The following is a 26,277-nucleotide window of genomic DNA, read 5'->3' on the forward strand; positions in this document are numbered from 1 at the left end:
GGGTATTAGCCAATGTTACCATGTTTTTAGGGAGAGAGCACATGTACTTTAGCACTGGTTATCAGTGGTAAAGTGTCCAGAGTCCTAAAGCCAACAAAAAGGAGGTCTGAAAAAAAGGAGGAGGAAGGCAAATGTTTGGAGTGACCCTTCAGAGAAGGCCCTTCTCTAACACAGTGATACTCAAAGTATGGCCCGGGGGCTGCATGCAGCCCTCCTGACATTTACATGAGGCCCTCAGGTCACCAGGTGCTTATTCAACTCAGCACTGGCACTAAAAATTGTTAAATAAACGGGCAAGTATTTATTTGGAGTCTAATTGAAGTTAAAGAAAAGGAGTAACTAGGGTGTTCTGGAACTCTTAACTTTAGAAACACCTTCATTATTAAAGACATCTTGCAGCAAAAATATTATCTGTGTGAAATTCAAACAGTGCATTTCATTAACCTGCAGAACCGTTTCACCTTAGTACACAACATTGTATCACTGCATTGAGAAGTATTTTTAAAGTGATAGTTTTCAAACATGAATTTAGAAACTTTCATCCCCTTCCATCCCCCACACCAGGACAACAATTTGAACTGTGAACTAAAAGGCAAGTCAGTTGTTATGTGAACTCTTTGGGAGGGCTGGGTTTCTATAAAACATGAACAACTTTACAGATTATTAAATCCGACACAGAAGGTTTTATACAGCGTACATCCTGAAGACATATTTCAAGGTTTGTATATGTGATGATGAAGAAAAAGGAAAAAAGGAGGTAAAGTGAAATAAAACATTTGCCTAGGATCACACAGTTTGGTTAAGTGGAGAAGCCGGGATTTATACCCAAGTTTCTAGTTTCACATTGGGCAATTTAGACCCTACATGTATATGCTTCACTTCCCCTACACACACTTTACCACTACCCCTCCCCACCCCGAGCCCTCCGACCGCCAACATGCTGGCAGCAATGCCGCCCTCGGTCATATCAAAGACCAAACAGTGCGGCCCCTGGGAAAATATTTGTGAGTACCTGTAGGAGGCTGGCCTGGTTTGTAGTGAGTACCAAGGGGTACTTACACTCTGCACCAGGTCCAGGTATCCCTTATTAGTGTAGAAGAGGTGTCTAGCAGCTTAGGCTGATAGAAAAGGGTAGCTTAGCAGAGCAGCTTAGGCTGAACTAGGAGACATGCAAAGCTCCCACTATACCACTGGTGTCATATGCACAATATCATAAGAAAACACAATACACAGATATACTACAAATAAAGGTACTTTATTTTTATGACAATATGCCAAAAGTATCTCAGTGAGTACCCTCAGTATGAGGATAGCAAATATACACAAGATATATGTACACTATACCAAAAATATGCAGTAATAGCAATAGAAAGCAATGCAAGCAATGTACAGTCACAATAGATTGCAATGAGAGCACATAGGTATAGGGGCAACACAAACCATATACTCCAAAAGTGGAATGCGAACCACGAATGGACCCCAAACCTATGTGAGCTTGTAGAGGGTCGCTGGGACTGTAAGAAAACAGTGAGGGTTAGAAAAATAGCCCACCCCAAGACCCTGAAAAGTAGGTGTAAAGTGCACCTAAGTTCCCCAGAGAGCACAGAAGTCGTGATAGGGGAATTCTGCAAGGAAGACCAACACCAGCAATGCAACAACAATGGATTTCCGGACGAGAGTATCTGTGGAACAAGGGGACCAAGTCCAAGAGTCGCGACAAAGTCGAGATTGGGCAGATGCCCAGGAAATGCCAGCTGAGGGTGCAAAGAAGCTGCCACCGGATGGTAGAAGCTGTGGATTCTGCAAGAACGAAGAGGACTAGGAACTTCCCCTTTGGAGGATGGATGTCCTACGTCGTGAAGAAGCTTGCAGAGGTGTTCCCACGCAGAAAGACCGCAAACAAGCCTTGCTAGCTGCAAGGGTCGCAGTTAGGGTTTTTGGATGCTGCTGTGGCCCAGGAGGGACCAGGATGTTGCCAATTGCGTGAGGAGACAGAGGAGGCACCCAGCAAGATAGGGAGCCCTCACAGAAGCAGACAGCACCCGCAGAAGTGCCGGAACAGGCACTACGAAGAGGAGTGAACCGGAGCTCACCCGAAGTCACAAAAGAAGATCCCACGACGCCGGAGGACAACTCAGGAGGTTGTGCACTGCAGGTTAGAGTGTCGGGACCTAGGCTTGGCTGTGCACAAAGGAAATCCTGGAAGAGTGCACAGGAGCCGGAGCAGCTGCAAATCACGCGGTACCCAGCAATGCAGTCTAGCGTGGTGAGGCAAGGACTTACCTCCACCAAACTTGGACTGAAGAGTCACTGGACTGTGGGAGTCACTTGGACAGAGTTGCTGAGTTCCAGGGACCACGCTCGTCGTGCTGAGAGGGGACCCAGAGGACCGGTGATGCAGTCTTTTGTTGCCTGCGGTTGCAGGGGGAAGATTCCGTCAACCCACGGGAGATTTCTTCGGAGCTTCTAGTGCAGAGAGGAGCCAGACTACCCCCACAGCATGCACCACCAGGAAAACAGTCGAGAAGGCGGCCGGATCAGCGATGCAAGGTTGCAGTAGTCTTCTTTGCTACTTTGTTGCGGTTTTGCAGGCGTCCAGAGCAGTCAGAGGTCGATTCCTTGGCAGAAGGTGAAGAGAGAGATGCAGAGGAACTCTGATGAGCTCTTGCATTCGTTATCTAAAGAATTCCCCAAAGCAGAGACCCTAAATAGCCAGAAAAGGAGGTTTGGCTACCTAGGAAGGAGGATAGGCTAGCAAGACAGGTAAGAGCCTATCAGAAGGGGTCTCTGACGTCACCTACTGGCACTGGCCACTCAGAGCAGTCCAGTGTGCCAGCAGCACCTCTGTTTCCAAGATGACAGAGGTCTGGAGCACACTGGAGGAGCTCTGGGCACCTCCCCTGGGAGGTGCAGGTCAGGGGAGTGGTCACTCCCCTTTCCTTTGTCCAGTTTCGCACCAGAGCAGGGCTGGGGGATCCCTGAACCGGTGTAGACTGGCTTATGCAGAGATGGGCACCATCTGTGCCCATCAAAGCATTTCCAGAGGCTGGGGGAGGCTACTCCTCCCCAGCCCTGACACCTTTTTCCAAAGGGAGAGGGTGTAACACCCTCTCTCTGAGGAAGTCCTTTGTTCTGCCTTCCTGGGCCAAGCCTGGCTGGACCCCAGGAGGGCAGAAACCTGTCTGAGGGGTTGGCAGCAGCTGCAGTGAAACCCCGGGAAAGGCAGTTTGGCAGTACCCGGGTCTGTGCTAGAGAATCGGGGGATCATGGAATTGTCTCCCCAATGCCAGAATGGCATTGGGGTGACAATTCCATGATCTTAGACATGTTACATAGCCATGCTCGGAGTTACCATTGTGACGCTATACATAGGTAGTGACCTATGTATAGTGCAAGCAAGTAATGGTGTCCCCGCACTCACAAAGTCCGGGGAATTTGCCCTGAATGATGTGGGGGCACCTTGGCTAGTGCCAGGGTGCCCACACACTAAGTAACTTAGCACCCAACCTTTATCAGGTAAAGGTTAGACATATAGGTGACTTATAAGTTACTTAAGTACAGTGGTAAATGGCTGTGAAATAACATGGACGTTATTTCACTCAGGCTGCAGTGGCAGGCCTGTGTAAGAATTGTGAGAGCTCCCTATGGGTGGCAAAAGAAATGCTGCAGCCCATAGGGATCTCCTGGAACCCCAATACCCTGGGTACCTCAGTACCATATACTAGGGAATTATAAGGGTGTTCCAGTATGCCAATGTGAATTGGTGAAATTGGTCACTAGCCTGTTAGTGACAATTTGGAAAGCAAAGAGAGAGCATAACCACTGAGGTTCTGGTTAGCAGAGCCTCAGTGAGACAGTTAGTCATCACACAGGGAACACATACAGGGCACACTTATGAGCACTGGGGCCCTGGCTGGCAGGGTCCCAGTGACTCATACACTAAAACAAGATATATACAGTAAAATATGGGGGTAACATGCCAGGCAAGATGGTACTTTCCTACAGTATCCATGCTCTAACACTTCCACTGCTCATATTTAGTAATACTTTTTTAAGGAACTACTTTTTATTTTCCGTTAAGCATTTCATAAGAGTGCACATGTTTTCTTGCTCTATCTCATGTGTCCTTCTCAAATACTGTTCCCAGCTCGAGTTGCTTCCTCTTTATCCACTTTTCACCCACTCCCTTTTTGCTCCCCTACCCCTTGTAGTCCTGAAATAAATCTTTTTTCATTTATTTTACGTTTTTTGCAAGGCCCAGTAGCTGCCCTCTGCCGTTGGGCCATTCCAGATTTTTAGGAAGCACTTTCAGCTCCCTCGCTCCTCACCAACTTCCAATTACTTTTTAACCTCTCTCTAGCTCCCACCTGCTCCTCATTTGCTTGAGTTTTACTGCCTCAACCACCGCACTGCACAGATCTTTGATGTTCAGTCTTCTCAGACACGTGGGTGAGTGGGAAAAACGATTACAGTGTGCTCCTGTAGGTCAAGATTTGTCTGTGCCTGCTGACCTCCCACCTCTATTCTCCCTCTTGGCTTTCCATTGGTCAGTTCAAATGTTGCTCCCCTAATCTCGCCCAATAGTTTGAGGTCGTTGTCTAAGGTCCATTGAACTTCACACCCTTTGACTGTGCCCCTGGGACTTACCTTGGAACTCTCTAACTTCTTGTCAGTAGAAAGGTAACACTTTGCTATTCAGTATCACAACATGAGAACTATACAAACTGACAACATAGCCCTTGGCACACATCAAACCCCATCAACATTGTTACAAGGACAGAGTTACCCTAGTGAATCATCACTATTATGTAGACCGCTTATATAGCACAGCAAGATGAAAGTAAGGTCCAGATGTGAGTGGCTGACAGATGTGGTAACGTAAACAGCAATACCCTTAGAGTGTATGGCATGCATTATTTTAAACTAGCAGGAGGTAGTTGAGAAGGAGTCTACAGTAACGTCAATGTGATGGAGTCTACCAGACTGTGTTATGGTCACTTTTCTTTTTTCTCCTTCCTTACTAACATAATTTACTACATTTATTTCAATGAACCTTTTCAATTTGCCCCGATTAGAAAATCTGACAATAATATATTCTACGTCAAGTCACCAAAATTCCAGGAGTAGCCATCACACACAGTTCGACACCCTGATGACATCACAGTGTTGACTTCCTAATCTGCCGTTCGCTAGAGGTGGTGAACGGAGTGTAAATTACAGAAAGTAAGTAAGGCTTACAGAGCCTTGTTTAGTTTTTTCCCCTGCATTTACCTGCATGACATTAAAAACTGCACCTATAACTAGCCCTTCCTTCTAGTTTCACCTACAAAGCTGTTCCTTCCACACTGGGGTCAAAGGAGAAAACTCTTCTCCGTATATCATGTGTGTTGGAAACACTAGGGCTGAGAAATTATTAATGGGACTAATTAGCAAAATCACTGATGTGTACGAGAAGTAGTACTATAGAAGTACTCTTCTAAGACATCCAAGATCTTATTAATAAAAATGTTAAGAGGACACAATGCTTTTTAATTGTACTAATTGTATGTGAAAATTCCCTGCATATTCCGATTTTTTTATGTTTTGGGACCAATTCACAAACCCCCCAAAAAGTAAATAAAAAAATACTACAGGAGTACTCTTTAACTCTTTTTTCAATGGCTTTGTGAATCGGCTCCTATGTGTTTTCCCAAAGAAGTGTGTAATCCTAAACCATTATCTGCATATATTTGAATGGCTGTAAGAAGGATCCCTTTTTGTTTCTACAGTGAGATTGCAGACGCCTGGCACTGAATATTTTTCCATACTAAAGCATTCAGGAAACATGTTTTGGTGTCTCTTGTTATTTGGATGGAGGAAAGAGAGGAGATATGAAGGACCCAGCACCAAGACTGGGAAAACAAAGTGAAGGCACTTTATGAAAGTTGTGAAGGACATTGTCAGCCAACTCCTGTTAGAATAGCAAAGGTTGTGCCCCTTCAGTTCTTACCCTGTAGGAACTTGGAACTATTCTCTGTGGCCCTGTTTGCACTCATACAGACTGGGAAGTATCCAGGGCTGCCCCACATCTGAAGCCTTCAATCTAAGAAGCTAAAAAAGGACACTGATCGACTGTACGCATTGCCTTAGAGTCACATGCTAAACTCCAACTGACTAAAATAAATATATTGGCGAACATTTACACAAATTACACAAGATGGCACTTCACGGTCTACTGGTCACCCACCTTGCTTCAGGTATAAGGTATTTACAATAAATTAGTGTGGGTGACAAGATTTTTTTCCATAAGAATCTATTCTTCTCAGATGACAAAGGCAGGTTTGGGCTCCCAGACATGCAGATTCATCACATAAGCTTCATTCTTTCATAGGAAGGCAGATTGTTTGCCATGAATTAGGCAGGCTGTCCCCTCTAAGGCATGCTTAGATGCTCTTTATGCAAAAGTGCACCATTAGAACGAGTTCTCCTCTGTCAAAACAAACACTACTTGGCATTTGAAAGTATAATTTATATTAGAAGAGCTCACTCTCTGAAAGCAGCCTCTGTTTCGGAGAGAGTGTATTCATTAGGTGAGTTGACACTCGGATACTGTTGCCCGGTTCTGGAGCCCTTGAGGTACTCAGGGTTGCAGCCTCTACTCCACAAAGGAAGTCTTGGAGGTCTTCTTTTAATGAAGCTGTACTTGAATTATTGTCAAGGAGGTAGATTGTCATAAAGGGGGTCATTACGACCCCTGCGAACGGTGGAAGTTTGGCAGTAGTACCGCCACCAGGCTGGCAGTGTCCAGCAGGTGTATTATGACCGTGGCGCAGTCACCACCAGAATACCGCCAGGCTGCAGCCGGGTGGTCATAATCCGCCAGGGCAGCACTGTAAGCAAAGAGTGGAACCTTTAATGGAGGGCTCCATCCAAAAATGGAAGTTGATTCTGTAGTTTAGGCGTGGCAGCTGAAAAGCTCTGGCCTCCCACTAAAACGCTCTTAAAAGGAAACAGATGCTAGAAGGCCAGTGTCAGGAAGGCACACACTAAAGAGGATTACACACAATACACTCTCCACAGTCACCCTGTTGCACCTCTCAACCAACCCATTAGCCTGAGGGGGTGATACAATGGCCTTCTCACAAGTAGTACAACTCTCTTCAAAAACCTTACCTTTTCACCTGATGTAAATTGGACCTCTTTCTCCCTGAACATATTTCTAGGTAGACCTTCATTCAAGAACAATTCAGCACTCGTGTCTTAGAATCTCTAATAAACTTTGCTTCCATGCATCCTGTGAAACAACTGTGCGGTCAAAAATGCAGTGTGAAATATCCAACTACAAGGTACAGGAGACCAGAAGGATAGGGATGACTATTAAAGCCAAAAAAGCACATAAAAGACACTGATGCTGTGTTGTTGGAGTGCGGCAGCAAGTAAAATGTTTGGATTTAGATGCATGCTTCCTAGAGGCTAGGATTTCTGTACTACGTGGGAAAGGTTTCCTTGCACCTCAAACAGTTATTAGAATAGGTTATGAAGAAGTATTATGCAAAAGGAACCGCTAACTACTTACAAACGGACACTGCTGCGTTGCTTTGATGAGCGCTGAACAGATTGAAACAGAGTATTAAATTCAAGGAAGATAAAAGAAAATGCTCCTTGAATAACTGCATTTGTTGTAATGCATTTGGAAATGAACATGAAGTTGGTCTACCGAAACCTACAACTATGGTATAACAGAACTGTGAAATTTAAATTATAATGTCCACAATAAAATACACGAGTAGAAAGAGACTAAAGGCTATTAAAGCCACTGGTTTGCTGGAGTGCAACCACAAAGTGTTTTTTTCACAAAGCAGGGCTCAGGGCCAAAAACTGACCACACTAATGGAAAGGCAGAGTGTAAAAATACACAAGCTATGGAAGGAGAGCCAGAGGTTTGCCAAACCAGAGTCAACACCCACCCAGCGAATGCAACTGTTTACACCCAAGGATGCAGAATAAGAAACTATTGAACATTGGTGTATACCAAGCGGCTGCCATATCCAGGTTTGTAAGGCCATCGTCAGCGCTGCTCAAGGGGAAAGAGACAGAAACTAAGCAAACAAGGACCCAGAGCCGGAAAGATTTAAATCAGGACACAGATATTCTAAAATTGGTCAGAACTAGGAATGAAGTCCTAGAAACTGCCAAACTATGGATGCAGAACAAGCAGCAGTGACAACCATGGGTGCAAAGGTAGGAACTAGCCTAACTGGAGGATTATTTCCACTATTTCAGAGTTAGAAAATGCCTAGCCATAGGTGCCCAAAGAGTTACAATCCATTCACTTGTCCAGTAAAAATGATAACTGTGCAATCAAAGGCTGCAGAGCCAGAGACCGCATAATCAGGAAGTGTGGGGAATGTAAAAATCCAAAACCTGGGATGTACAAGAAGAAACTGGCCACACCTGGAACCGTGGAAGCCAAGATGGAAACTTTTCAAAACAGCAGATAACAGATTTCAAGGACTGAAACTTCACACATAAAGGTTGAATAGAAAGAAAATCCAAAATAAAAGGTTCAGTACTCCATTAAGCGGGTTCACAACTTGGAACTGTACACAGCAGGATTGGAGAGCCAAACAATTTCCAAATCAATTTCAGACCGAGCATACTACTTGTATAGAGCTATCCTAACCATGTGCACATCACACTGTGCCCAAACCATAGGTGCAAGCACGCTCCACATACTGCCCAAGCCAGAATTGCCACACCAAAGAGGAGTGCAGAGCCAAAACTACCCACAAGAAGTTTACATCCTCTGAAGTTACCCATAGCAATAGTGCAGCATAAAAAAATTGTCAAAATAGGGGTTCAAAGTTAGACAGTGACAAACAGAAAGAGCTAGAAAATTTCCAGTTCATGGCAGTGGAAAGAGAAACTGTTGAAACCAGAGGGTTCCGAAGCAGAACCTGCCCAAACCAGAACCAAAGAGACAGACCACCAAACCCAGTGATAGCAAGTTTCAGAAAACCATCTGCATGTATCTTCCATTAGCTCACAAGGCAACTTCAGAGATGACAACAACAGGCAGGAAAACATTGTAAATTACAGCTTGTGTGTCAAGACTATGGATACAAATACAAATAAATTCTGTCTAGAAAAAGAACAATGTGGAGTTCGGCTTCTGCCAGCTCCTGGAAAGCACCCACTGTATGGGCGATAAAGTCAAAGTAAAATGGTAAATAGAGCAAGTGCAAGGTTCTAATATCTCTTGAGGGCAGGCGGTTTCAGCCACCTTCTTTCAATTAAAAGAAGAAAGATGGATTCCATAATATCATATGGAACCAAACTATGATATTTCCTAGCCAACAGAAGGAAACTGTAATCACGCAAAGGAAGATGCGCCAGAAACTGATTCACATTCCTCATTCAGCCCCTGCTGCAGCCTAAAGGCTGACTATCCATACCAGCAGATGCTATAAACCATAATGTTGTGTGCTGCTAAGAATAGCAGCTAAGTACCAACTGGTCTTGCATTTTCTTCAGTTAGTGCTATTGGCATTGTAAATTCATATCTGGACTTTTCTTGCCACATAAATTGGTCAACCCTGCCTAATAATTTCATATTTTCCTGCCAGATAATTTCAATGGACCATCATTCAACTAAAGCACTTCCATTTACCTTCTTACTCTGTCTTAAAATATATACAATGATCATAAAACCTTTATCAGAAATAAATTTTTGGCATTAGAGTGTAATGCTCAAAACACCATAACAAATATATCATTTGGGACTGATTGGAGGGTGAAAGGAAAGAGGGAGTCGGGAGTAAAGATGGAGAGGACTAGAGGCAGAGTAACGGTATCATGGGCCCTGGAGTAAGAAAGGAAAATGGTTGGCTGCAATTTCGGTAGGAAAGTACAGCAGTACTTAGAGTTGAGTGAGATCCATAGGTCTCTGAGCCCCGGTGCCACTGCACCTGTTGCTCCATTGATAACTAGGCCTCAGGATAGAAAGCGGATGGGGCAGAACTGAGAAGCGAAAGGAATACAACAGACAAAAGGAAGAAAGAGAAGGGGTTGCAAAGAAATGAAGAAGGGGAAGAAATAACGAGAAAATGAAAGCACAACTAAGAGGAGAAATAGAGCAAACTTGTGAGACGAAATAAAAAAGGGAAGCTCGCGAACGAATGATAAAGAGGAAAAAATATTGCAAGAAGTGTGAAAAGAAAGAGAAAAATTAACATTAGAGGAAAAAAGAGAGATGGTGGGAGAAACAAGCAGCAAAACAACCAGGGCATTTATGTACTGACACATTTCCCAGAGACACAGAATGGGAAAACCACTTTGACACGATGGGTCTCGACAAGTAACTTGTGGCATACACATACAGATGGGAAAAAAAGGGATTTATAGTAAAATGTGAATTGTCAGATAAAGATAAGAAAAGCACCAGAGAAAGAAAGGAAGAAAGATCTTTAAAAAAAAAGTGAAAGGATGCATACTGAGTCAAAGGAAAGAGCAAAAAAAGACAAAGAAAGAAGAAAGGGAAGAGAAAAAATAGTGAAATAATGAATGCCTGATGAAGAAAAAAGAGAGGACCAAAACAAGGAAAGAAATAACCAAGTTTTTGCAAGTTTGAAAGTGGAGGTAGCAAGAGGAAGAGGGAAATAAAAAAAGGGAGAGGAGTAGAAATAAACAGTTGAAAGAAAGAGCAAAACTGTAATGTGTGAATTTTAATAGCGGGAAAGGGAAAAGTGGGGGAGAAAGAAAACATTGAGAGTAAACAGTAAAGGAAAGAACGGAATGAGATAGGTGAAACCGGCTCTCCCAAATAAAGATGGCAGCTAAGAATATGTTTATTCCCCCCCACCCCCCCACATCTTCAAATAGTCAGAGTGTGGAACAGCAAGGGCACTGCAGAACAGCAGGAGGTGCATTACCAGAGTTGTATGTGAACCCCCAATACAGCAATATTGGAGCGCTTCAGATCAGGACTGGGGTATAGACAGAGGTGTGTCCTGGTCCAGTGCTGGAATAACAGAAATGCAGCGAGTGAGGAGTGAGAAACATAGTGCTGTGTAATTCCTGGTATTGAAATAATGGGTCGCTTCAGGTTAGGGTTGAGGTGCACTGACAGAGTTGTATGTGGGTAGCAGTACTGGAATAGTAACGGGCACACAAGGTCAGAAGTGAGGTACATTATTGGAGCTGTATGTGGAACATAGTATTGGCGTGCCAGTGTTGTCAGGGTTAGCCTGGAGCCTGGAGGTGCCCTGGTGAAGCTGCGAGTGGGGCCCAGGATGGGAGTGGCATTGCTTCTGACCTACAGAAGCAAACAGTCCTGAAGGGTTTGTGTGTGAGCCTTAGTACTGAGAAGAAATGTGCACTGAATGTTAGAATTGATGGATTCTGGCGGGGCTGTGGTGGTTCCCATCAACAGTGGCACTGGATGTTAGACTAGAGGTACACTGGCTGAGCTGTGTTTTGTTCTTTTGGGCTGTCGGCATGGCAGTGGGCTGTATATTAGAATAGAGCTGCTGTAATATAACTGTATGTGAGCGGGGTCCCAATATAGGAAAGTGACCATGCCAGGGTACAACTGAGGTGCACTGATGGGGCTGCGCCCGAGGTCCCAGTACTGAGGCAGCAGAGTGTACTGACTGCAAGAACTGAGGTGCTCTGGCAGACAGCTCATGTGGGGGTTCCTGGCACAGCTGAGGGATTGGAGTGTGTGAACTGAGGTGCGCTGATGGAGCTGCGCTCGAGGTCCCAGTACTGGAGCAGCAGAGTGTATTGACTGCAAGAACCGGGGTGCTCTGGCAGGCAGTGCGTGTGGGGTTCCTGGCACAGCTGAGAGCATAGAGAGTGTGAAATATGGTGCACTGACGGAGCTGCGCCCGAGGTCTTAGTACTGGGGCAGCAGAGAATACTGACTGGAAGAACTGAGGTGCTCTGACAGACAACGTGTGTGGGGTTCCTGGCACAGGCATGGCAGAGGGCATGAAGTGTATGAACTGCGGTGCACTGACGGAGCTGCCCCCTAGATAAACAGGACAAAGCGTAACTATACAGTAGTGGGTCCCTGCTCCCACACAGAAGAAGGAGGGACAAAGAGGTATGACTGACCACTAGAAAGCTAGGATTTTTAAGTAAACTTAAAAGTATACAAGAGGTCGTACGCTTACGCTCGACCTAAAAAACCTTAAGGGCTGTTCTATGTGACTAGTAGTATCAACGATGTGAACCCCAGGAAAACAAACGTAGAAGAAGAAAGACATCAATTTAGTTTGCCAACCACTCTACAGTATTCTGGTCCTTGAGGAATGAACAATCCTTATAGCAGGTCGAGCCACTCTTGAATAAATCATTTGAAAAATGAAGACAAATTTAATAGATTCTATTTTTGCGAAGTCTTTGTAATCCAGAAAGAAAGAAACAGCCAGGCCAAAAACACTGAGAAATCTGGACCTGGCCCATGCAAGATGCAACACAGCAGAACCCTGCCGGGGGCCAAAAAGAACGATCAAAACAGGTGACAATTGTAACTATAACGGCTGCCATTTAGAAAAGTGACAAAACATCCTCTACTTCTGCTCATGTCGTAGGAGTAAAGATGATGAAAAAAACACAAGTGCCTTTGGCATCTCAGGGATTTGCGAAGTCACTTTTGTCTACTGGGAGATACATTTAATGACATCGAAAGAAGGGCAGCATCCGTGCAAAAGCACAGAAGACAAGAAAAAACTACACCAAGTTAATCAACAAGGTAATAGTGAATTTCCAATTGTAAACAAGATGTGGCCCCAGTGACAATCAAGCAGTAGGCTCACGCCCAGACACCATGGAACCTCAGTGCATGGATATTCCTCCTCATGCAACTCGGAAGCCATTGGTACACAGAGAAGCATGGATTGTCCCAGGGCACAATGAAGAACACTCCAAACTGGATGCTGAACTGGGAAGCATCAGTTGTTTGTGTATGAAGATCTTTCGAGAGGATCAGCTACTGCACTAGGATGAAGAAACCCTCAGTGGACAATTTATATATTCTACAGTGACGTACTGAAAACTTGAGGGGGGCCCATTTAAACTACATGGAGGGGTCCCCACCCAGTCAGGAGCTGCCAGGCCAGTGGCCCCGCTCGTGCACAATGCCTCCCGTGCTAAGGGGGGGAGGGGGCTAGAGCACACCCCCACCAGCCGCAGAGGCTAATATTACACCACTGATACACTAAATAAGAATGTAACCACAGCAGTCCTAATCCAGACAACAACAGCAACGAGGCCTGAATGTACGGAAGATAGACAGAAAGAAAAGAGATATATGATTGCACGAAATCATTGCATTGGCTATTTCCCCCCCAAGATCAGTAACTTCCCTTCACAATTCTCACCATGGCATCCCACCATCACATCATTCATGGGGTGGTACATATGAATAGTCTTTCTTCCCAACCCAGTCACAAACTTCCCTACCCCTTTTTTACTCTCAAAATCAATATTAATACTATTTCAGTGTTTCTACTTTAAGTACGTTAAGTCCCAAGGGCTAATATGGTATGGTAAATAATATTTGAAATTGACTTCTGCTCTTGATTGAGAGTTGTGTAATGTTCAGGAATGCTTAGAAAGATACTTCCCCCAGTTCGAAATGAAACATGGTTCAGCTTAGAAAGCCGCAACGGTCTTAGGACCTCAGGAATTGTGGCAGGGTCTTTTTGTATCTGATTTACATCCTAGAGGTACTTTGGTTTGAAAATTAAAATCTGCAGCCGTATTTCAGATATATATTTTAGTTTTGGTGCTTAAGAGCATTGGAAAGGAAAATAGTGGACCTACGCCAACTTACATGTAACAATTAGGGAGTTACACTTGAGGCTGAGTGACTTTGTACCTTTTCACACTGCTTAACGACCTATACAACGCCATTTGCCAACCTAGAGTTTTAATGGGTACGGCACAATGCCCAGGAGATGCAGGAAGGGTTAACCTATGTGTGAGCCTAGGCCATTTGCAAGTCAGTGGCTGTGCCACGAGGTAGGTCTTTTCAGGAAGGGTTCCAATCCAGACTTTCTGTTTCCTCAAGTCTATGCTAGATGCTGTAGAGGTTCAAGAAGAAGCTGCTACAGCTAGATTGTCGTCCGAATGTCCTGGTTTGAACTGGTTGAGGCAGGTGTAGTTCAGGATATGTGAGAACGTTTTAGCGATACATGTTTTACCTGGAAATGACTCTAGAAGCATTTCACCGTCAGTAGGCACTACTCCAGAACAGGAATCGTATCCCACTGAACTATAAATGGTAATTTACAGTGTGAGAACACTTTAGGGAGTATATTAGGATTACATCTCATAGCCGTGGCCCAAATTAACTCATAATAATACTAAAACTGTACTCATTATTTCCCGATACTAATCCATCACTAATTCTTGTTGGGTTCCAGAGTAGCGTGCTACTCACCGAAAAGCGCTTCAACGCCTCGTCAGGGGTAGTAAGCTCTATATAAATACGATTACAATACAATACAATACAATACATATCAGGAGCATGCTCGATCTCATTTTAAAAACCCATCCTTTTATCACGGGGACTTCAGAACTAATCTGGAAAAAAAGAGGAAGACTTGTCTGTCTCTTATGCTAAAATAATCCTTGCCTACAAACCAAAGAAACACTAGAAAGTGCTTTCCGCCTCTTCCAGAATTGCTGCCCACTGGGACCAGCTTCCAAAAACAGGGCGAGAAAGCTTTTGGCAGATCCTACAGGGAATCCTGAATCAACCCTTGCAGGTCACCAAAGCCTAGTTAACCTAAGTGTGCTGAAATAGAGCTTGAACATGAACCCTTGCTGGGGAAAGCTACCTGCCTTTTGGTGGAAGTTTAGCCTAAACATCCTGGTGCCCATTTGGATTAAGAAGGATCTGTACCATAGTGGGCCGCTAGCCTGTCAAGGGATCCCAGTTAACTGGTGTGCTGCTAAGGGTACTGTGAACTGTCCTCACCAGTTGTGAGAATTACTGCAACTGATGTCAGAAGATCTCGGACCCCAACGGCCGACCCTGAAAAAATCATCTTTAAAAACTCTTCAACCCGTTGATTTTTCTTAAACGAATGTGTCTGTTTTACGGGACAAATGCACCGCGTTTGTGAGTTCCAGACAACTGAGGTGAAGCAGGAGCATCTAGCTCATCAAGATACTTCTCATAGCTTTTCCTTTCCCACGAACCAGATTGTCCTGCCAGGCTGACCGCATAGGGCCCTTTCCAGGAATAGCATGCATCTTTACCCCTTTAAACCTGTTTGACCTCCAAATCGTCGAGCACAAAAGTATTCATCATGGAAGTACTTACCAGGACCACTTATAAATCCCATTTAATGTGCAGTGCTTATTGGCTGAACCTAACTTGGCCCCTTTGGTTGCTCTGAATGGCACAACTCAATGAATAGTGTTCTCCATGGGCTTCCATATCTTGTATCCCACATCCCTTGTGCCTTTCTCAGGTACAGTCTCCAAGTTCGATCGCCTATACTGTATCGTGCATCAAACTGATTTTCTAACTGCAACCAGAGCTGGACTAGGAACTCAAAACAGTTCTGGCATATTTTGTCTGACCAGCCCTTATTGGGTACATAATGAACAAGCCTGACCACTATAATGAAGCTTGAAGGGGGGGTCCACCCTGATAATATTTTGAAAACAAATGGCAAAAGCGGTGCATTCTACAACCTATTTTTATTTATATATTCAGTTGTATTCGTTTTTAAAGCATAGTAAATGATGACCTTACAGAGCACCAGGATAAGGCAATCTTTATTAGTGCTCTTCAGTAAATCCCTCACCATCACTCTCTAACAGTGCCTCTCTTCTCTCACTTCCGCTCTCTCACATGTATTTCATTTGTTTTATAGCGCCTCATTTACCGGCGTAGGGTGTTGGAGCGCTGTACATCACACACACACATACAGAGACAATGAATCATACGTGTGTAAACCAGTGTATAGAAAATGGTGTATAAGACAAAGAAGACTACAAGTTGTAGGCTTTACATCATCCACACTGGTAGGGATTGTTTAAGAGTGCTTGGTGCAGGGAAGCATACATTCAGGATTCAGAACGTGACACAGTGATTAGGGTTGACTTTATTAATAACAATTAATTTCTACCCAAATAAACCCTTTTTACCAAAATTTGGATAATCAAAGATGGGGTAGAAGCATAATCTCTAACCTGTACCATGCAGTTTGGCTATAGCTCTTTGATGGCACTTTGATAGCTCACTGTGCTAGATTTTGATTGTAACATATGAACTGCACAGTAACAAAAGGATTTCTAAGATCAAAGCAGTTATGCACATAAGATGCTGTTCTGTAATCTGCATAGTACACATTCTTTGCAGCAGGCATATGAGCCCTCTGCGCTACATTAGATGAGTCAAAACTGCCACTAGACAAAACTCTGATCTCTCTCCAGCAGGTACATTAATCACCAGAGTTATCTTGGTGCTTTTATTGTTACCTGGTAACTGTTGGATATAGACGGAACACCACATTGCTTTAAGAACTGCTGCACGGCTACAAAACTGGCCCCTCAGTAACAAAAGCGGCCCCTCACCCTCCAGCCTCCTGGGAAAACGCCAGATTCCCATACGGCCCGTACGGTCTTGGCTGCAAAGGTAAAAAGATCGTTGGTGCAGAGCTTCAGCTTCAATCAGACTGCACGTGCAATCATGTGGAGTTGGTCTACAGAAGTGCCAATGTCCTAGTCGTCTTTCAATCTAATATGTTTTGCAATTGCTTTGAAATCAACACCCCTCTTTTGTGAAAGCTTTAAATCCATTGCCTGTTATTCTATATTTCAGTTTCACATTTCTTCTTACATTGTTTTCTGTTTACTGAAAGGCGATGTGGCCCTGTATTTTCTGTTACCATGTATTTACATTGTTGTTAAGGTCTTTTTTAGTGTACAGTAACAAAGCCATCAACTTCCTGAACGAATTGTACTGTCAGTCCAACCCAGAGGAGCCAAATCAGAAACTGCCCATGCAAGCTGGTCTGGGCATCAGTCTGTTTAAATCAGAGGGACAAAGACAAACACTGTCCATATTAGGGCTGAACAATCAAAACCTGCCAATACCTGAAATACAAAAACATACACTGCTCAGGCTAACGGACCAATGAGGCCGTAGAGCCACAATTGGCTACAAATGAACTACAAAGCCACAAATCACCCCCAGCATAACTGTAGAAACATAATAGGTCCAAACATTCAAAGCCTCAACCATAGGTGTACATATAGAAACAAACCAAACCATAGATGCAGAGACGAGGTTTAGCATGAAAGCAGCACCAGGATTGCTGATGATCCTGTGCTGGTGTCCCAGTGAATGCTGGGACACCACATCAAGGGAACAGGAGCGAGGCAGCAGGAGACAGCGGGAGACGGCAGTCCAAGGTAAGTTTATTTTTTATTCTTTTATTCTCACCCTTACCCCTCCCCTTGAGATTCGTGGCCGCCGCCGTTGGTTTCGAGTCCTAAACTTTACACAGGCCACCATTTGCAGGTACAGAAATTGCCTTCACTTCTGGAAAAGTGCATGCTAGGATGCATGCAGCCATGGAAACATATTCATAAACTACAAAAACAAGGAGGGTCACAGCCAACATCAGTCACACCCAAGGATGCAGAAAGAGAGAGAAAGAGAGAGCAGATCTGCCCCACCTAATGTGTGGAGTCACAAACCATAGGCGTTGAAACAGAACCTTCCCAACAAAAAGGCACAGCGACATAAAAAGTATGAACGATGTCCTTAGGGCCTGGAACTATACCCAGAAACTGCCAAAGAAAGGGATTCGTAATAATAAACTGTCAAACAATGGATGCAGAGCCAAACTGCTGAAACAATGTGGCAATGCAAAAATATGACCAAATCATTGGTGCACATTTAGATGCCATGCCGACTTCAGGTGAAAAAGCAGAGGTGTCCAAATCAATTTTCCAGAACCAGGAATGCTCCATACACTGGTACAGAATCATTTAATAAATCAATCACTCATTTAGGGCCAGAAATAGCCAAACGAGGGACAAAGAGGCAGAAACGATCTATGTCAACGGAGCAGAGCTAAAAGCTGCCAAATCTCAGGTGCAAACTGAGAAACTGCCCACATTAAGATGTAGTCAGACACTCCCCAAATTATGGTTGAAGACCCACAAATGTTCCTAAAATGAGAGACAGAAACATACACAATTGAATGTAAAAAGACTGAGCACAAGTGGAGAGACTCCACAAATGCCCATAAATGCATGTGTAAAGGCTAATACCACAAGAGAACAAGCATTGACAAAGCCAAAAGGTCTCGCCCATGCGAGAGCTATTGGCTTTGCCCATGCCTTTTAGCCATGTTGTAGAGTAGCGTGGCTGCTGTGCAGCATGGCTAAAGGTCATAAAAAAGCACTAGTAAGCAGTCACGGGTCAGGGGGGGGAAAGGGGCGGGGCGGCGCGTGGCAGGGGGAAGCAATAGGCAAGCTCAAAGCCCCTTGTTCGTATACAATATCTTTCACGAGCTAGAGTGCATGCAGCGCGTGCACTGTCGTAGGTGAGAGTAAAACATGAACTGAGGCCCTCATTACAAGTAGGCTTAGGCCCTCCTTATAGATACTCTGGATGCGTTGGCAATAATTATCGGATCCAATTAAATCCACTACACTACCAGAGGGCTCTGTATTTTTACTGTGTGATCATTATTTCCTGTCTCAAATTCAGCACTCAAATATGTGAAATAGCATGCAAGTGCATCAAAATTCTTAGGTACCAGTATTTACTGTGCTTCTCCAGTCAGTCTAACCTGTTGAAATGTACTGAGTTTTGGGGGATGTTGTCATTATCTTGCTTGGTAATTCCCAAGTGCCATAAACTCCTATTTCCAACACCTGTGCAAGCAGGCTCTTGCTCAGGAGAAATTAATTTACAAAGCATTCGTTAATGAGACCTGAGATTCGTATACCACTTCTTTAAGAATACTGTAGCAAATCTCTTAGAATCCTATGGCACAGACCTTAGGATCGTGTATCACGCCCCCTATCCTATATGACAGCTAGTAAGAGTGTATATCATAGCTTTTGGAGTCCTAAGTCATAGCTCCTAGTTTCTTGAAGTACTGTTTCATAGCTCTTAATGTCTATTATCACAGCTCCTAGCATCATATGCCAGAGTACTTAGAGGGCTCTGTCAAATCACATTTATTCTAAAATTATTACAGTTAGAGTTCAGTTTCCCACCTCATTAAGTGCAATGTTACAATTCTTGGAGTCCTTAGAAACCTGTGGCACAGTTCATAGAGCTCTGTATCACATCACTTTGATCCTATACTGCATCCCATAGAAATTTATCACAGCTCTTAGAGTCCTACATCATAGCTGTCAGACCCTGTTCGGTGTGGCATGGAGCAAGCAGGGGCTACTGGGCCTCAACCACGTGGGCTGGGGTAGTTTGCCTCTGAAATCACAAGGTCTGTCCTACTATGGCTCTCCGAACTAGGCCAGATATAATCGCTTCAGCACTTGATTCTCAGTGGTAACAATGGTAAGCAGCCACAAGCTTCTTAGGGAGAAAGCGTGGAGGACCTCAAGCTCAGAATTCAACAGTCACCTATCAGCATAATAAATGATTGTCCGACCCAGTGCTTTACTTAAATAAAATAATACAATACACAAGCAAGTTCTAACAGGTTTATTCCAGTGCACTTGTGCTGAGGTTAGTGCTCTTCTGTTTGCCACCCCTTTATACCCCACCCTCAACCCCTCAAGTGCCCCTCCTTCTCTGAAGAAGGAGGGTCTCCCCTATGCCTTAAACTATCTCTGAATGCATAAATCAAGGCTCAGGTGCTCTGGAAAGGTGTGCGCACTTCCCATTGGCACAGCCTCTTTTAGTCCTAAAGGGGTTGTGGCGTAGGATAGTGGACAACTGCAACACTGGAACCATCTGGGCAGAAGTACAGGTAAGTGGAAGTTCTGTTGGACCCTCGGGCGGGGCAGGTCACAGCAGACCGTCTACCCTGTTCTGGACATTGCCAGTGGTGGGTGGATGTGTGTGATGCCACACTTGAGTCGCAATGACATGGGGAACAGCCACAGAAGTACTTTGCTGGCTACTGTTGCGCCGACAGCTTTGGACACACTTCTCTTAGTTCCAACAGCATGGGCAGCTATGAGCACACTTTGCTTGGTCTCAGGGGTGTGAAGAGACACGCTTCTTTGGAGCAGTGCCATCTTCAGCCACAGATCTGTGGTTCCACTGTGGAACTGGCTTTCTGGAGTGTCTGATGCCCTTTGACATCTGAGGCATACAGATTGCACTCTTCCAGGCTCCTTTATCTGGCATACCCCACCAGCACCATGGTCTTGCTGTTTCTGGCTCTTCCTGGTCAGTCAATACTCCTGCATGGATTTCACTCTGCATCCTCTCTCAGCAAGCAAATTAGCTTCAGGACACTTCAGGTCAGGTGGGCAGCTTCTTCCAGCGAATAACAACTTCATGTGATATCCCCTCAATCCTAGGGAACCGACGTTCAGGCAGACACAAGCTCTGGCTGCACAGTAGTTCCCTGGTCACAGAGAACTTGTAACTGGAACAAGAAGTCGGTTACTGGTCCAAGCAGACAGGACATGTGGATCCACTGTCTGCACTTCATAACTGGCTTAGGGTGGTTCTCCTTTTAAGTTTCCTTTTTAGGCCGCCCTCCAGACACAGCCTTTGTTTAGAGTAATGCTTGTCAAAGCAAGGTAGTCTTCAGGCTGGAACATACACAACAGAGGCACAAAGAGGTGTGAGCTTTCTGCACCTCGCTTTCTACACACTGATCGCGATCAAGGGAAATAAAAAAACTTTTGTCTCTGGGTTTGTTGTGGGTACAGTACCCGCTCCAAACTGGATTTTACTGTTAGATGTGAGAGGATACTATGATTAACATAGTACACTCCCCCAAATACTCCAGCTCTAAGAGCCAAAAAGGAGTGTGGCCGAAGATTTTCATCATCTTGAAAATGCCCTGACACATGGCATTTTGGGCTGCTTGCAGTAAGGCAAGACTTTTACCTATTGGTTAGAGAGGAGCCAGGAGTCACCCCCACCCACAAGCTAGTGCCAGTCATAAATGTGGCACCTACCTCAGAACACTTTCTAGACCCGGGAAAGATCAAAGGAGGACTGTTACCTGAGAGGTGACCTGAATGACTGGACCTGCTCTCTCTTGTATCCAGGACTACAGCTGGCAGGCCTCCTGTCCAGCCACAGGGAAACAACAAGCTGCAAAATACCTTTTCCCACAGGTACCCAGCTTACCAATGGCGACTGGACCTGGACTAGACCCTGCTGTTTGCCTCTGTCTCACATCCTGAGTCTTTAAATGCCTCCCCTGATTTTCTTGGGACCTTTAAAAGTATACGCCTGTGGTGGATTGGGACTTAAAAGACTAAATCAGAAAATAAAATCTTCGATCAGGACAAACCTGGTTTATGTATCCAACCCGAGCACCAGCCTGGAATTGCATCTAGGACCCAGTCTGCATCACCCATCTATTATCGTTGGTGCTTTGTTCTTTTTAGCGCTATTCCTGCTTACAACTTAAAGCATTCATATCTCCAGGTCCTTTTATTGGATGTTTGTCATTTTGGTATCATTTTGTTTAATAAATTGTACTCTGTTTTTCTATTTTAGTTTGAGGTTTTTACTTTATTACAGATTTTGTACTGTATAACTTCTTTACACATTGCTCTAAGTTAAGCCTTGTGCATTGTGCCATAGCTACTGGGGGGGTTGATCTTAGGTTAATTTAGTGACTTGGAGGGTTCACCCCTACAAGAGTTTCAATCACGTCTTGGAGTGGGTGGTTACCCATGCCACATAATAACCAATTTCTTACACTAGGTTTTGTCCTTCCAGCTTCAGGAATGTCAGCAATACACGTCCACTATCTGTTAAAACGTGTGCACAGGACCAGGCCAGGGACATCCAAAATGCATGTACTGTGAAGGCCACATGCCCCAAAATACACTTTGGATGTTAGCACTAGGATCTGGGTTATGGCATAGAAGTGGAACTTTATACCAGTGGGCTGGTACGCCTTCAGTCCAGTGCCACAGATAAAAAAGTCTGGTCACAACCATGGGTTCACAAAGCACTGTATGCGGCCACGAACACTTTAGATGCTAAACCCAGGACAGGTACAGTAGTCCGCTGTCGGCGAAAACAAGGCACGCTTGGTGTGCATTTCCAGGTCCACGACCCCGCTCATACCAAAGGACAGGTCTAAGCCGCCACAGTCACACTAGATTGGTGTAAGGGAAGGGATAAAATAGCAAACCAGGATACCTTATACTTGCAGTCGGGCAATAGGCGGGGGAACCTGACTGTACACCATGTAGGGCACATTCCAGTCCCATCTGCAGCAATTAAAGTCCTTTATCACATCACTTCATAAATCACAGTTCTTGGAGCCCTTTATCATAGTTTTTACAAACCTCTGACACAGTTCTTGGGGTTATGTATCATATCATTTGGAATCATATATAGCAAATGTTGTTGCTGTAAAAAAAAAAGTACCCTAAATAAATAAACACGTATGCATCTCACGTTATGTTCAGTGTGGTAATCCCTAGAGACCTAAATCAAATCACTTCCATTCCGCCATCCGATGGGCCTTACAGTCTTTATTCACAGCCCTTGATGCCCTACGTCATGTCTCATCCAGCTCTGGGCATCCTGTATCACACCTCTTGGAAACATATATCACACCTATTAGATTCCTGAATCACATCACTTTAAATACTATTCCATAGCTCTTAAAATAGCATAAAACACTCTTGGAATTCTGTCTATATCATAGCTACTAAAGTCCTGTGTTCCAACCCTAGATCACAGCTCTTGGCGTCATTTAACGCGGCTCCTGAAGCCCCATGCCACAGCTCCGGAGCGTCCTGTTTCACATCACGTCCAATCCTCTTTCACAGCCCCTGGAATCTCTTCCATAGCTTCAGTCTCTTGGAGTCCAATACAAGAGCATGTGTAGGCCGCGAGCCTCGGCGGTCCCATAGAGATGTGTACAAGGTGCCAAGTGGTCAGGCACACAGCAGCGACCTGACTAAAACGGCGCAGTCATTTGCCCCCTGTCCCACCTTCCGTTTGTAACAAAACATAGGAATTCTTTGAACAAGTCTAACTCACTAATATGAAGCTTTATATGAAATACTGGACATGTATGAGAGCACTTGCAGTCCAATGTAATGGGACAGAAGCCTTCCATCACAGCACTGTGACATGCGGGAGACAGACTTGCAGACACTTCCCCATCACTGGTTTATAAATACGTTTTGAGACATACTCCTCCCTCCAACAAACTACTCTCTACCCCAAACACACACATAAAACATACATGAGGCACATGAAAACATTTCGGGTTCAATTGAGAAAAAACAAACATTATAGTTCTTGGATTATCAGGAAAATAATAGGTTATACAAAATCTGCCTGTACCTGTCAGAGGATGACACACCACCCATAAAACAACACCACTCTGCCTAAGAAACAGACAGATGCGGATGACACATCAGCCATAAAACAACACCACACTGCCCACGAAACAAACAGACACGCGCAAAGGACAGCATTATAGTGTGTATATTGATGTAAGTACCGGGCGTATTTACTTTTAGATTACCTGTCTGGTTTATGCGTATATAACAAATTACAAAGTGCTTTCTGATACTGCCAAAGTAAATAAATGATTTTTAAAAATTCAACTGTAAAGCACTTTGCGTGCCGACCTCAGCAACATACCTACAAGATGTATCCACTACACCAACATCACCGCAGGGACACTACAGAGTCTACCATCATGGCCACCGATCTGTGCGGGGTACACAACGCTCAACGCAGCTAGTGACAGATCCCCTTTCCTCGTCTCTCTTCACCCCTCGCCACCTCTCCTCTCCACTTCTCTTCTCTTTCTTTCTGCCTCATAAGATCAGTTCCATTGTCCTCTTCCCGTTTCCTTTCTCTTCTCCCCATTTCCACCTCGTATCCTCTTTCCTGTCTCTCCCTTCCCCTTACCTCAGGCCTCCTCCTCACTTCTTTGCAGCTGTTCCTCCTCACATCTCGCCCTCAGCTGGTATCACCTGTTAGTCCCTTTCATTTCTCCTATCCGGTGTGCCCCAGCAAAACAATGGTTTTCTGGTACCGAGTGACCCGTATTATTGCGCCCCCCGGTGGACAGTCAGCCACCGTGTGACCTGCATTTAGCCAGCGCTGCAGACCCCCGGGGTCCTGACTTTTGTCCATAGCGCCCCCGTCAGCAGGAGGGGTTCATGGAGCCCGACTCGGCCTTGAAACAGAACATTCTGACTCCGCGAGGCTCAAGATTGGGAGGGCTGTCGTTCTCTGATCAGCCTCCAGGTGCCGTCTTTTACTGAAAACGACAAGTGATCCTGCCATGAGAGACAAAGCCCCTCTTACCTCACATCGCAGAAACACATGGAAGGCGGAGACCACCAGAGGTCTGGCGTCCAGCACCTTCCTGGCTCAGGACCCCATCACAACTTTTGCAAAATCAAAAGATTCTTAGGTTTAGAATTATATATAAATGGCTGGTACGAGATAGATCTAGAAACTGGGCCTTGCCTACCAGGAGACCACTTAGGAGACACTGCCCCTGCCGAGTGCCCCCGCTCTTGCCTGCACCGTCCAGTGTCATCCGCTGCACGAACTAAGGAAGCCTCAAGCACTCTCTTGGAAACCTTCCACTAGGGACACAAGTTGGATCCCTCAGCCGAGGCTGCCACAGGGTCTTCAACACAAAACTACCCCCGCTCCACCTCGCAGTCACACTGCCACCCACCCCAACAGAAGACCACCATGCAAAGACGGAGAGTGGGACCTACATCAGGCTGGCTTGTGGACTCACGAGTCACCGTCAACATCCTGGAGAGTTTGGAGAAGCCAGCGGTGGCGGCTGCTCCTAGTCCTGCAAGCGCTGAGCCGACTCTGGGAGCTGGGGCGCAGTGCCTGGGAGGGAAGGAGGGCTGCTGTCCCCACGCCCAATTCCAACAATTAAATAGCACACAGCTGCACTACCTGCGATGAAACATCGAGTGATGTCACCAACCGGTTCACTCTCTTTTCTGTAAGCAAAGGTTCAAAGGAAAGCTTAGACCTTTTGTGTGCAAAGTTGAATGGCGTCTTGAATAACAGCAGGCTTCGTGTGTTCGGCAATAGGATGCAGTGGAGGACCTCCCTATCCACCAAGTGCCTAGACTTGGCCAGTTTTTACCGATGTAGCACAAGGGCAGCCAAGGTGACCACCACATGTTCTTCTTGGCGGTGAATGCGCACTGGCTTGTAAATCAGTCAGGGGATTTCCAAACAGTGCGGTGCTACTGACTTGTCACTGACTCGGCCCAGCTTCAGGAGGTTGCCTGAGGTGCACCTCTTTTAGGATCTCTTGAGTCCCTAAGCTAGTTAGACACTGACAGGGAGGGGCAAGGGTGGCATGGATGAAAAAGAATGGAAGACATGTCTGCACTAAGCCAATGTGCTATCTAGACTTTTTAGGCACATCACTGTCGGATTAGCTTGTTCCCTGGATCAACATCTAGGAAAGATAGTGAACGTAAGTGGCCAAAGTCCAAATGAAAGTCCTTTACACGCTGTCGTATTAATCAGCTGTGGCTGTCGGATCCCTTTGCTGCATAGACCAGGAGTGCTGTCTGGGGCAACCAATAATACTTACAGCCGGACCGGACTCAACCATTGAGGGATATGCTCTCTGGGCTTCTGCAAAAACATATTCCTGTTATCCTGAGGGACGGAGGGGAGTTTAGAGAGATGGGGTAAAGAAAGATTTGCTTACTTACACTCGTTCTATAATTGGGATCCATACTAAAAGCACATTCGTGGGGGGGTGGGGGCATTAGCTAGTCATACCTGAAGAACACAGTTACCCCAGTACACACATGAAAATACACAGAAATAAAGGCAGGGGTGTGGCTTCAGGGGGTGTTTGGGATACTAGACCACCATAATAAATCTATTCTCTATTAAAATAGTTGGGTACAGGTGTTGTTAGTCGGGTATGGTGAGAAGTCTGTTGAATTTCACCTGGGATTTTTACATACACACACAGACAAACACACACACACACGCACGCACACACTGTCTCTCGTCTTTTTTTAGGTCTTAAAAAATGTTGGTTATTTTATAAAATGTTGTGTTCAAGTACCCATTACAATGTGCACTCTGCTTTCTTTCCACCATCACTTTTA

General features: G+C 45.0%; 1 protein-coding gene across 3 annotated transcripts in view; it reads right to left on the reverse strand.

Annotated features, from left to right (window-relative positions):
• Positions 1–25,039, reverse strand: part of PKP3 (plakophilin 3) — a 176,923-nt gene extending 151,884 nt beyond the window's left edge. Inside the window, exon 1 of one of the 3 annotated variants that reach the window (XM_069223196.1) lies at positions 24,898–25,039. In XM_069223196.1, the coding sequence (XP_069079297.1) occupies positions 24,898–24,936 (39 nt within the window). In that variant the 5' untranslated portion in view covers positions 24,937–25,039. Of the gene's footprint in view, positions 1–24,070; positions 24,090–24,897 lie in introns of those variants that run through there. The other 2 variants (XM_069223200.1, XM_069223199.1) reach the window with 2 other exon arrangements.
• Positions 25,040–26,277: the final 1,238 nt, after the last annotated feature.

This window comes from Pleurodeles waltl, chromosome 3_1 (genome assembly GCF_031143425.1).
Source record: "Pleurodeles waltl isolate 20211129_DDA chromosome 3_1, aPleWal1.hap1.20221129, whole genome shotgun sequence".
NCBI classification, from domain to species: Eukaryota; Metazoa; Chordata; class Amphibia; order Caudata; family Salamandridae; genus Pleurodeles; species Pleurodeles waltl.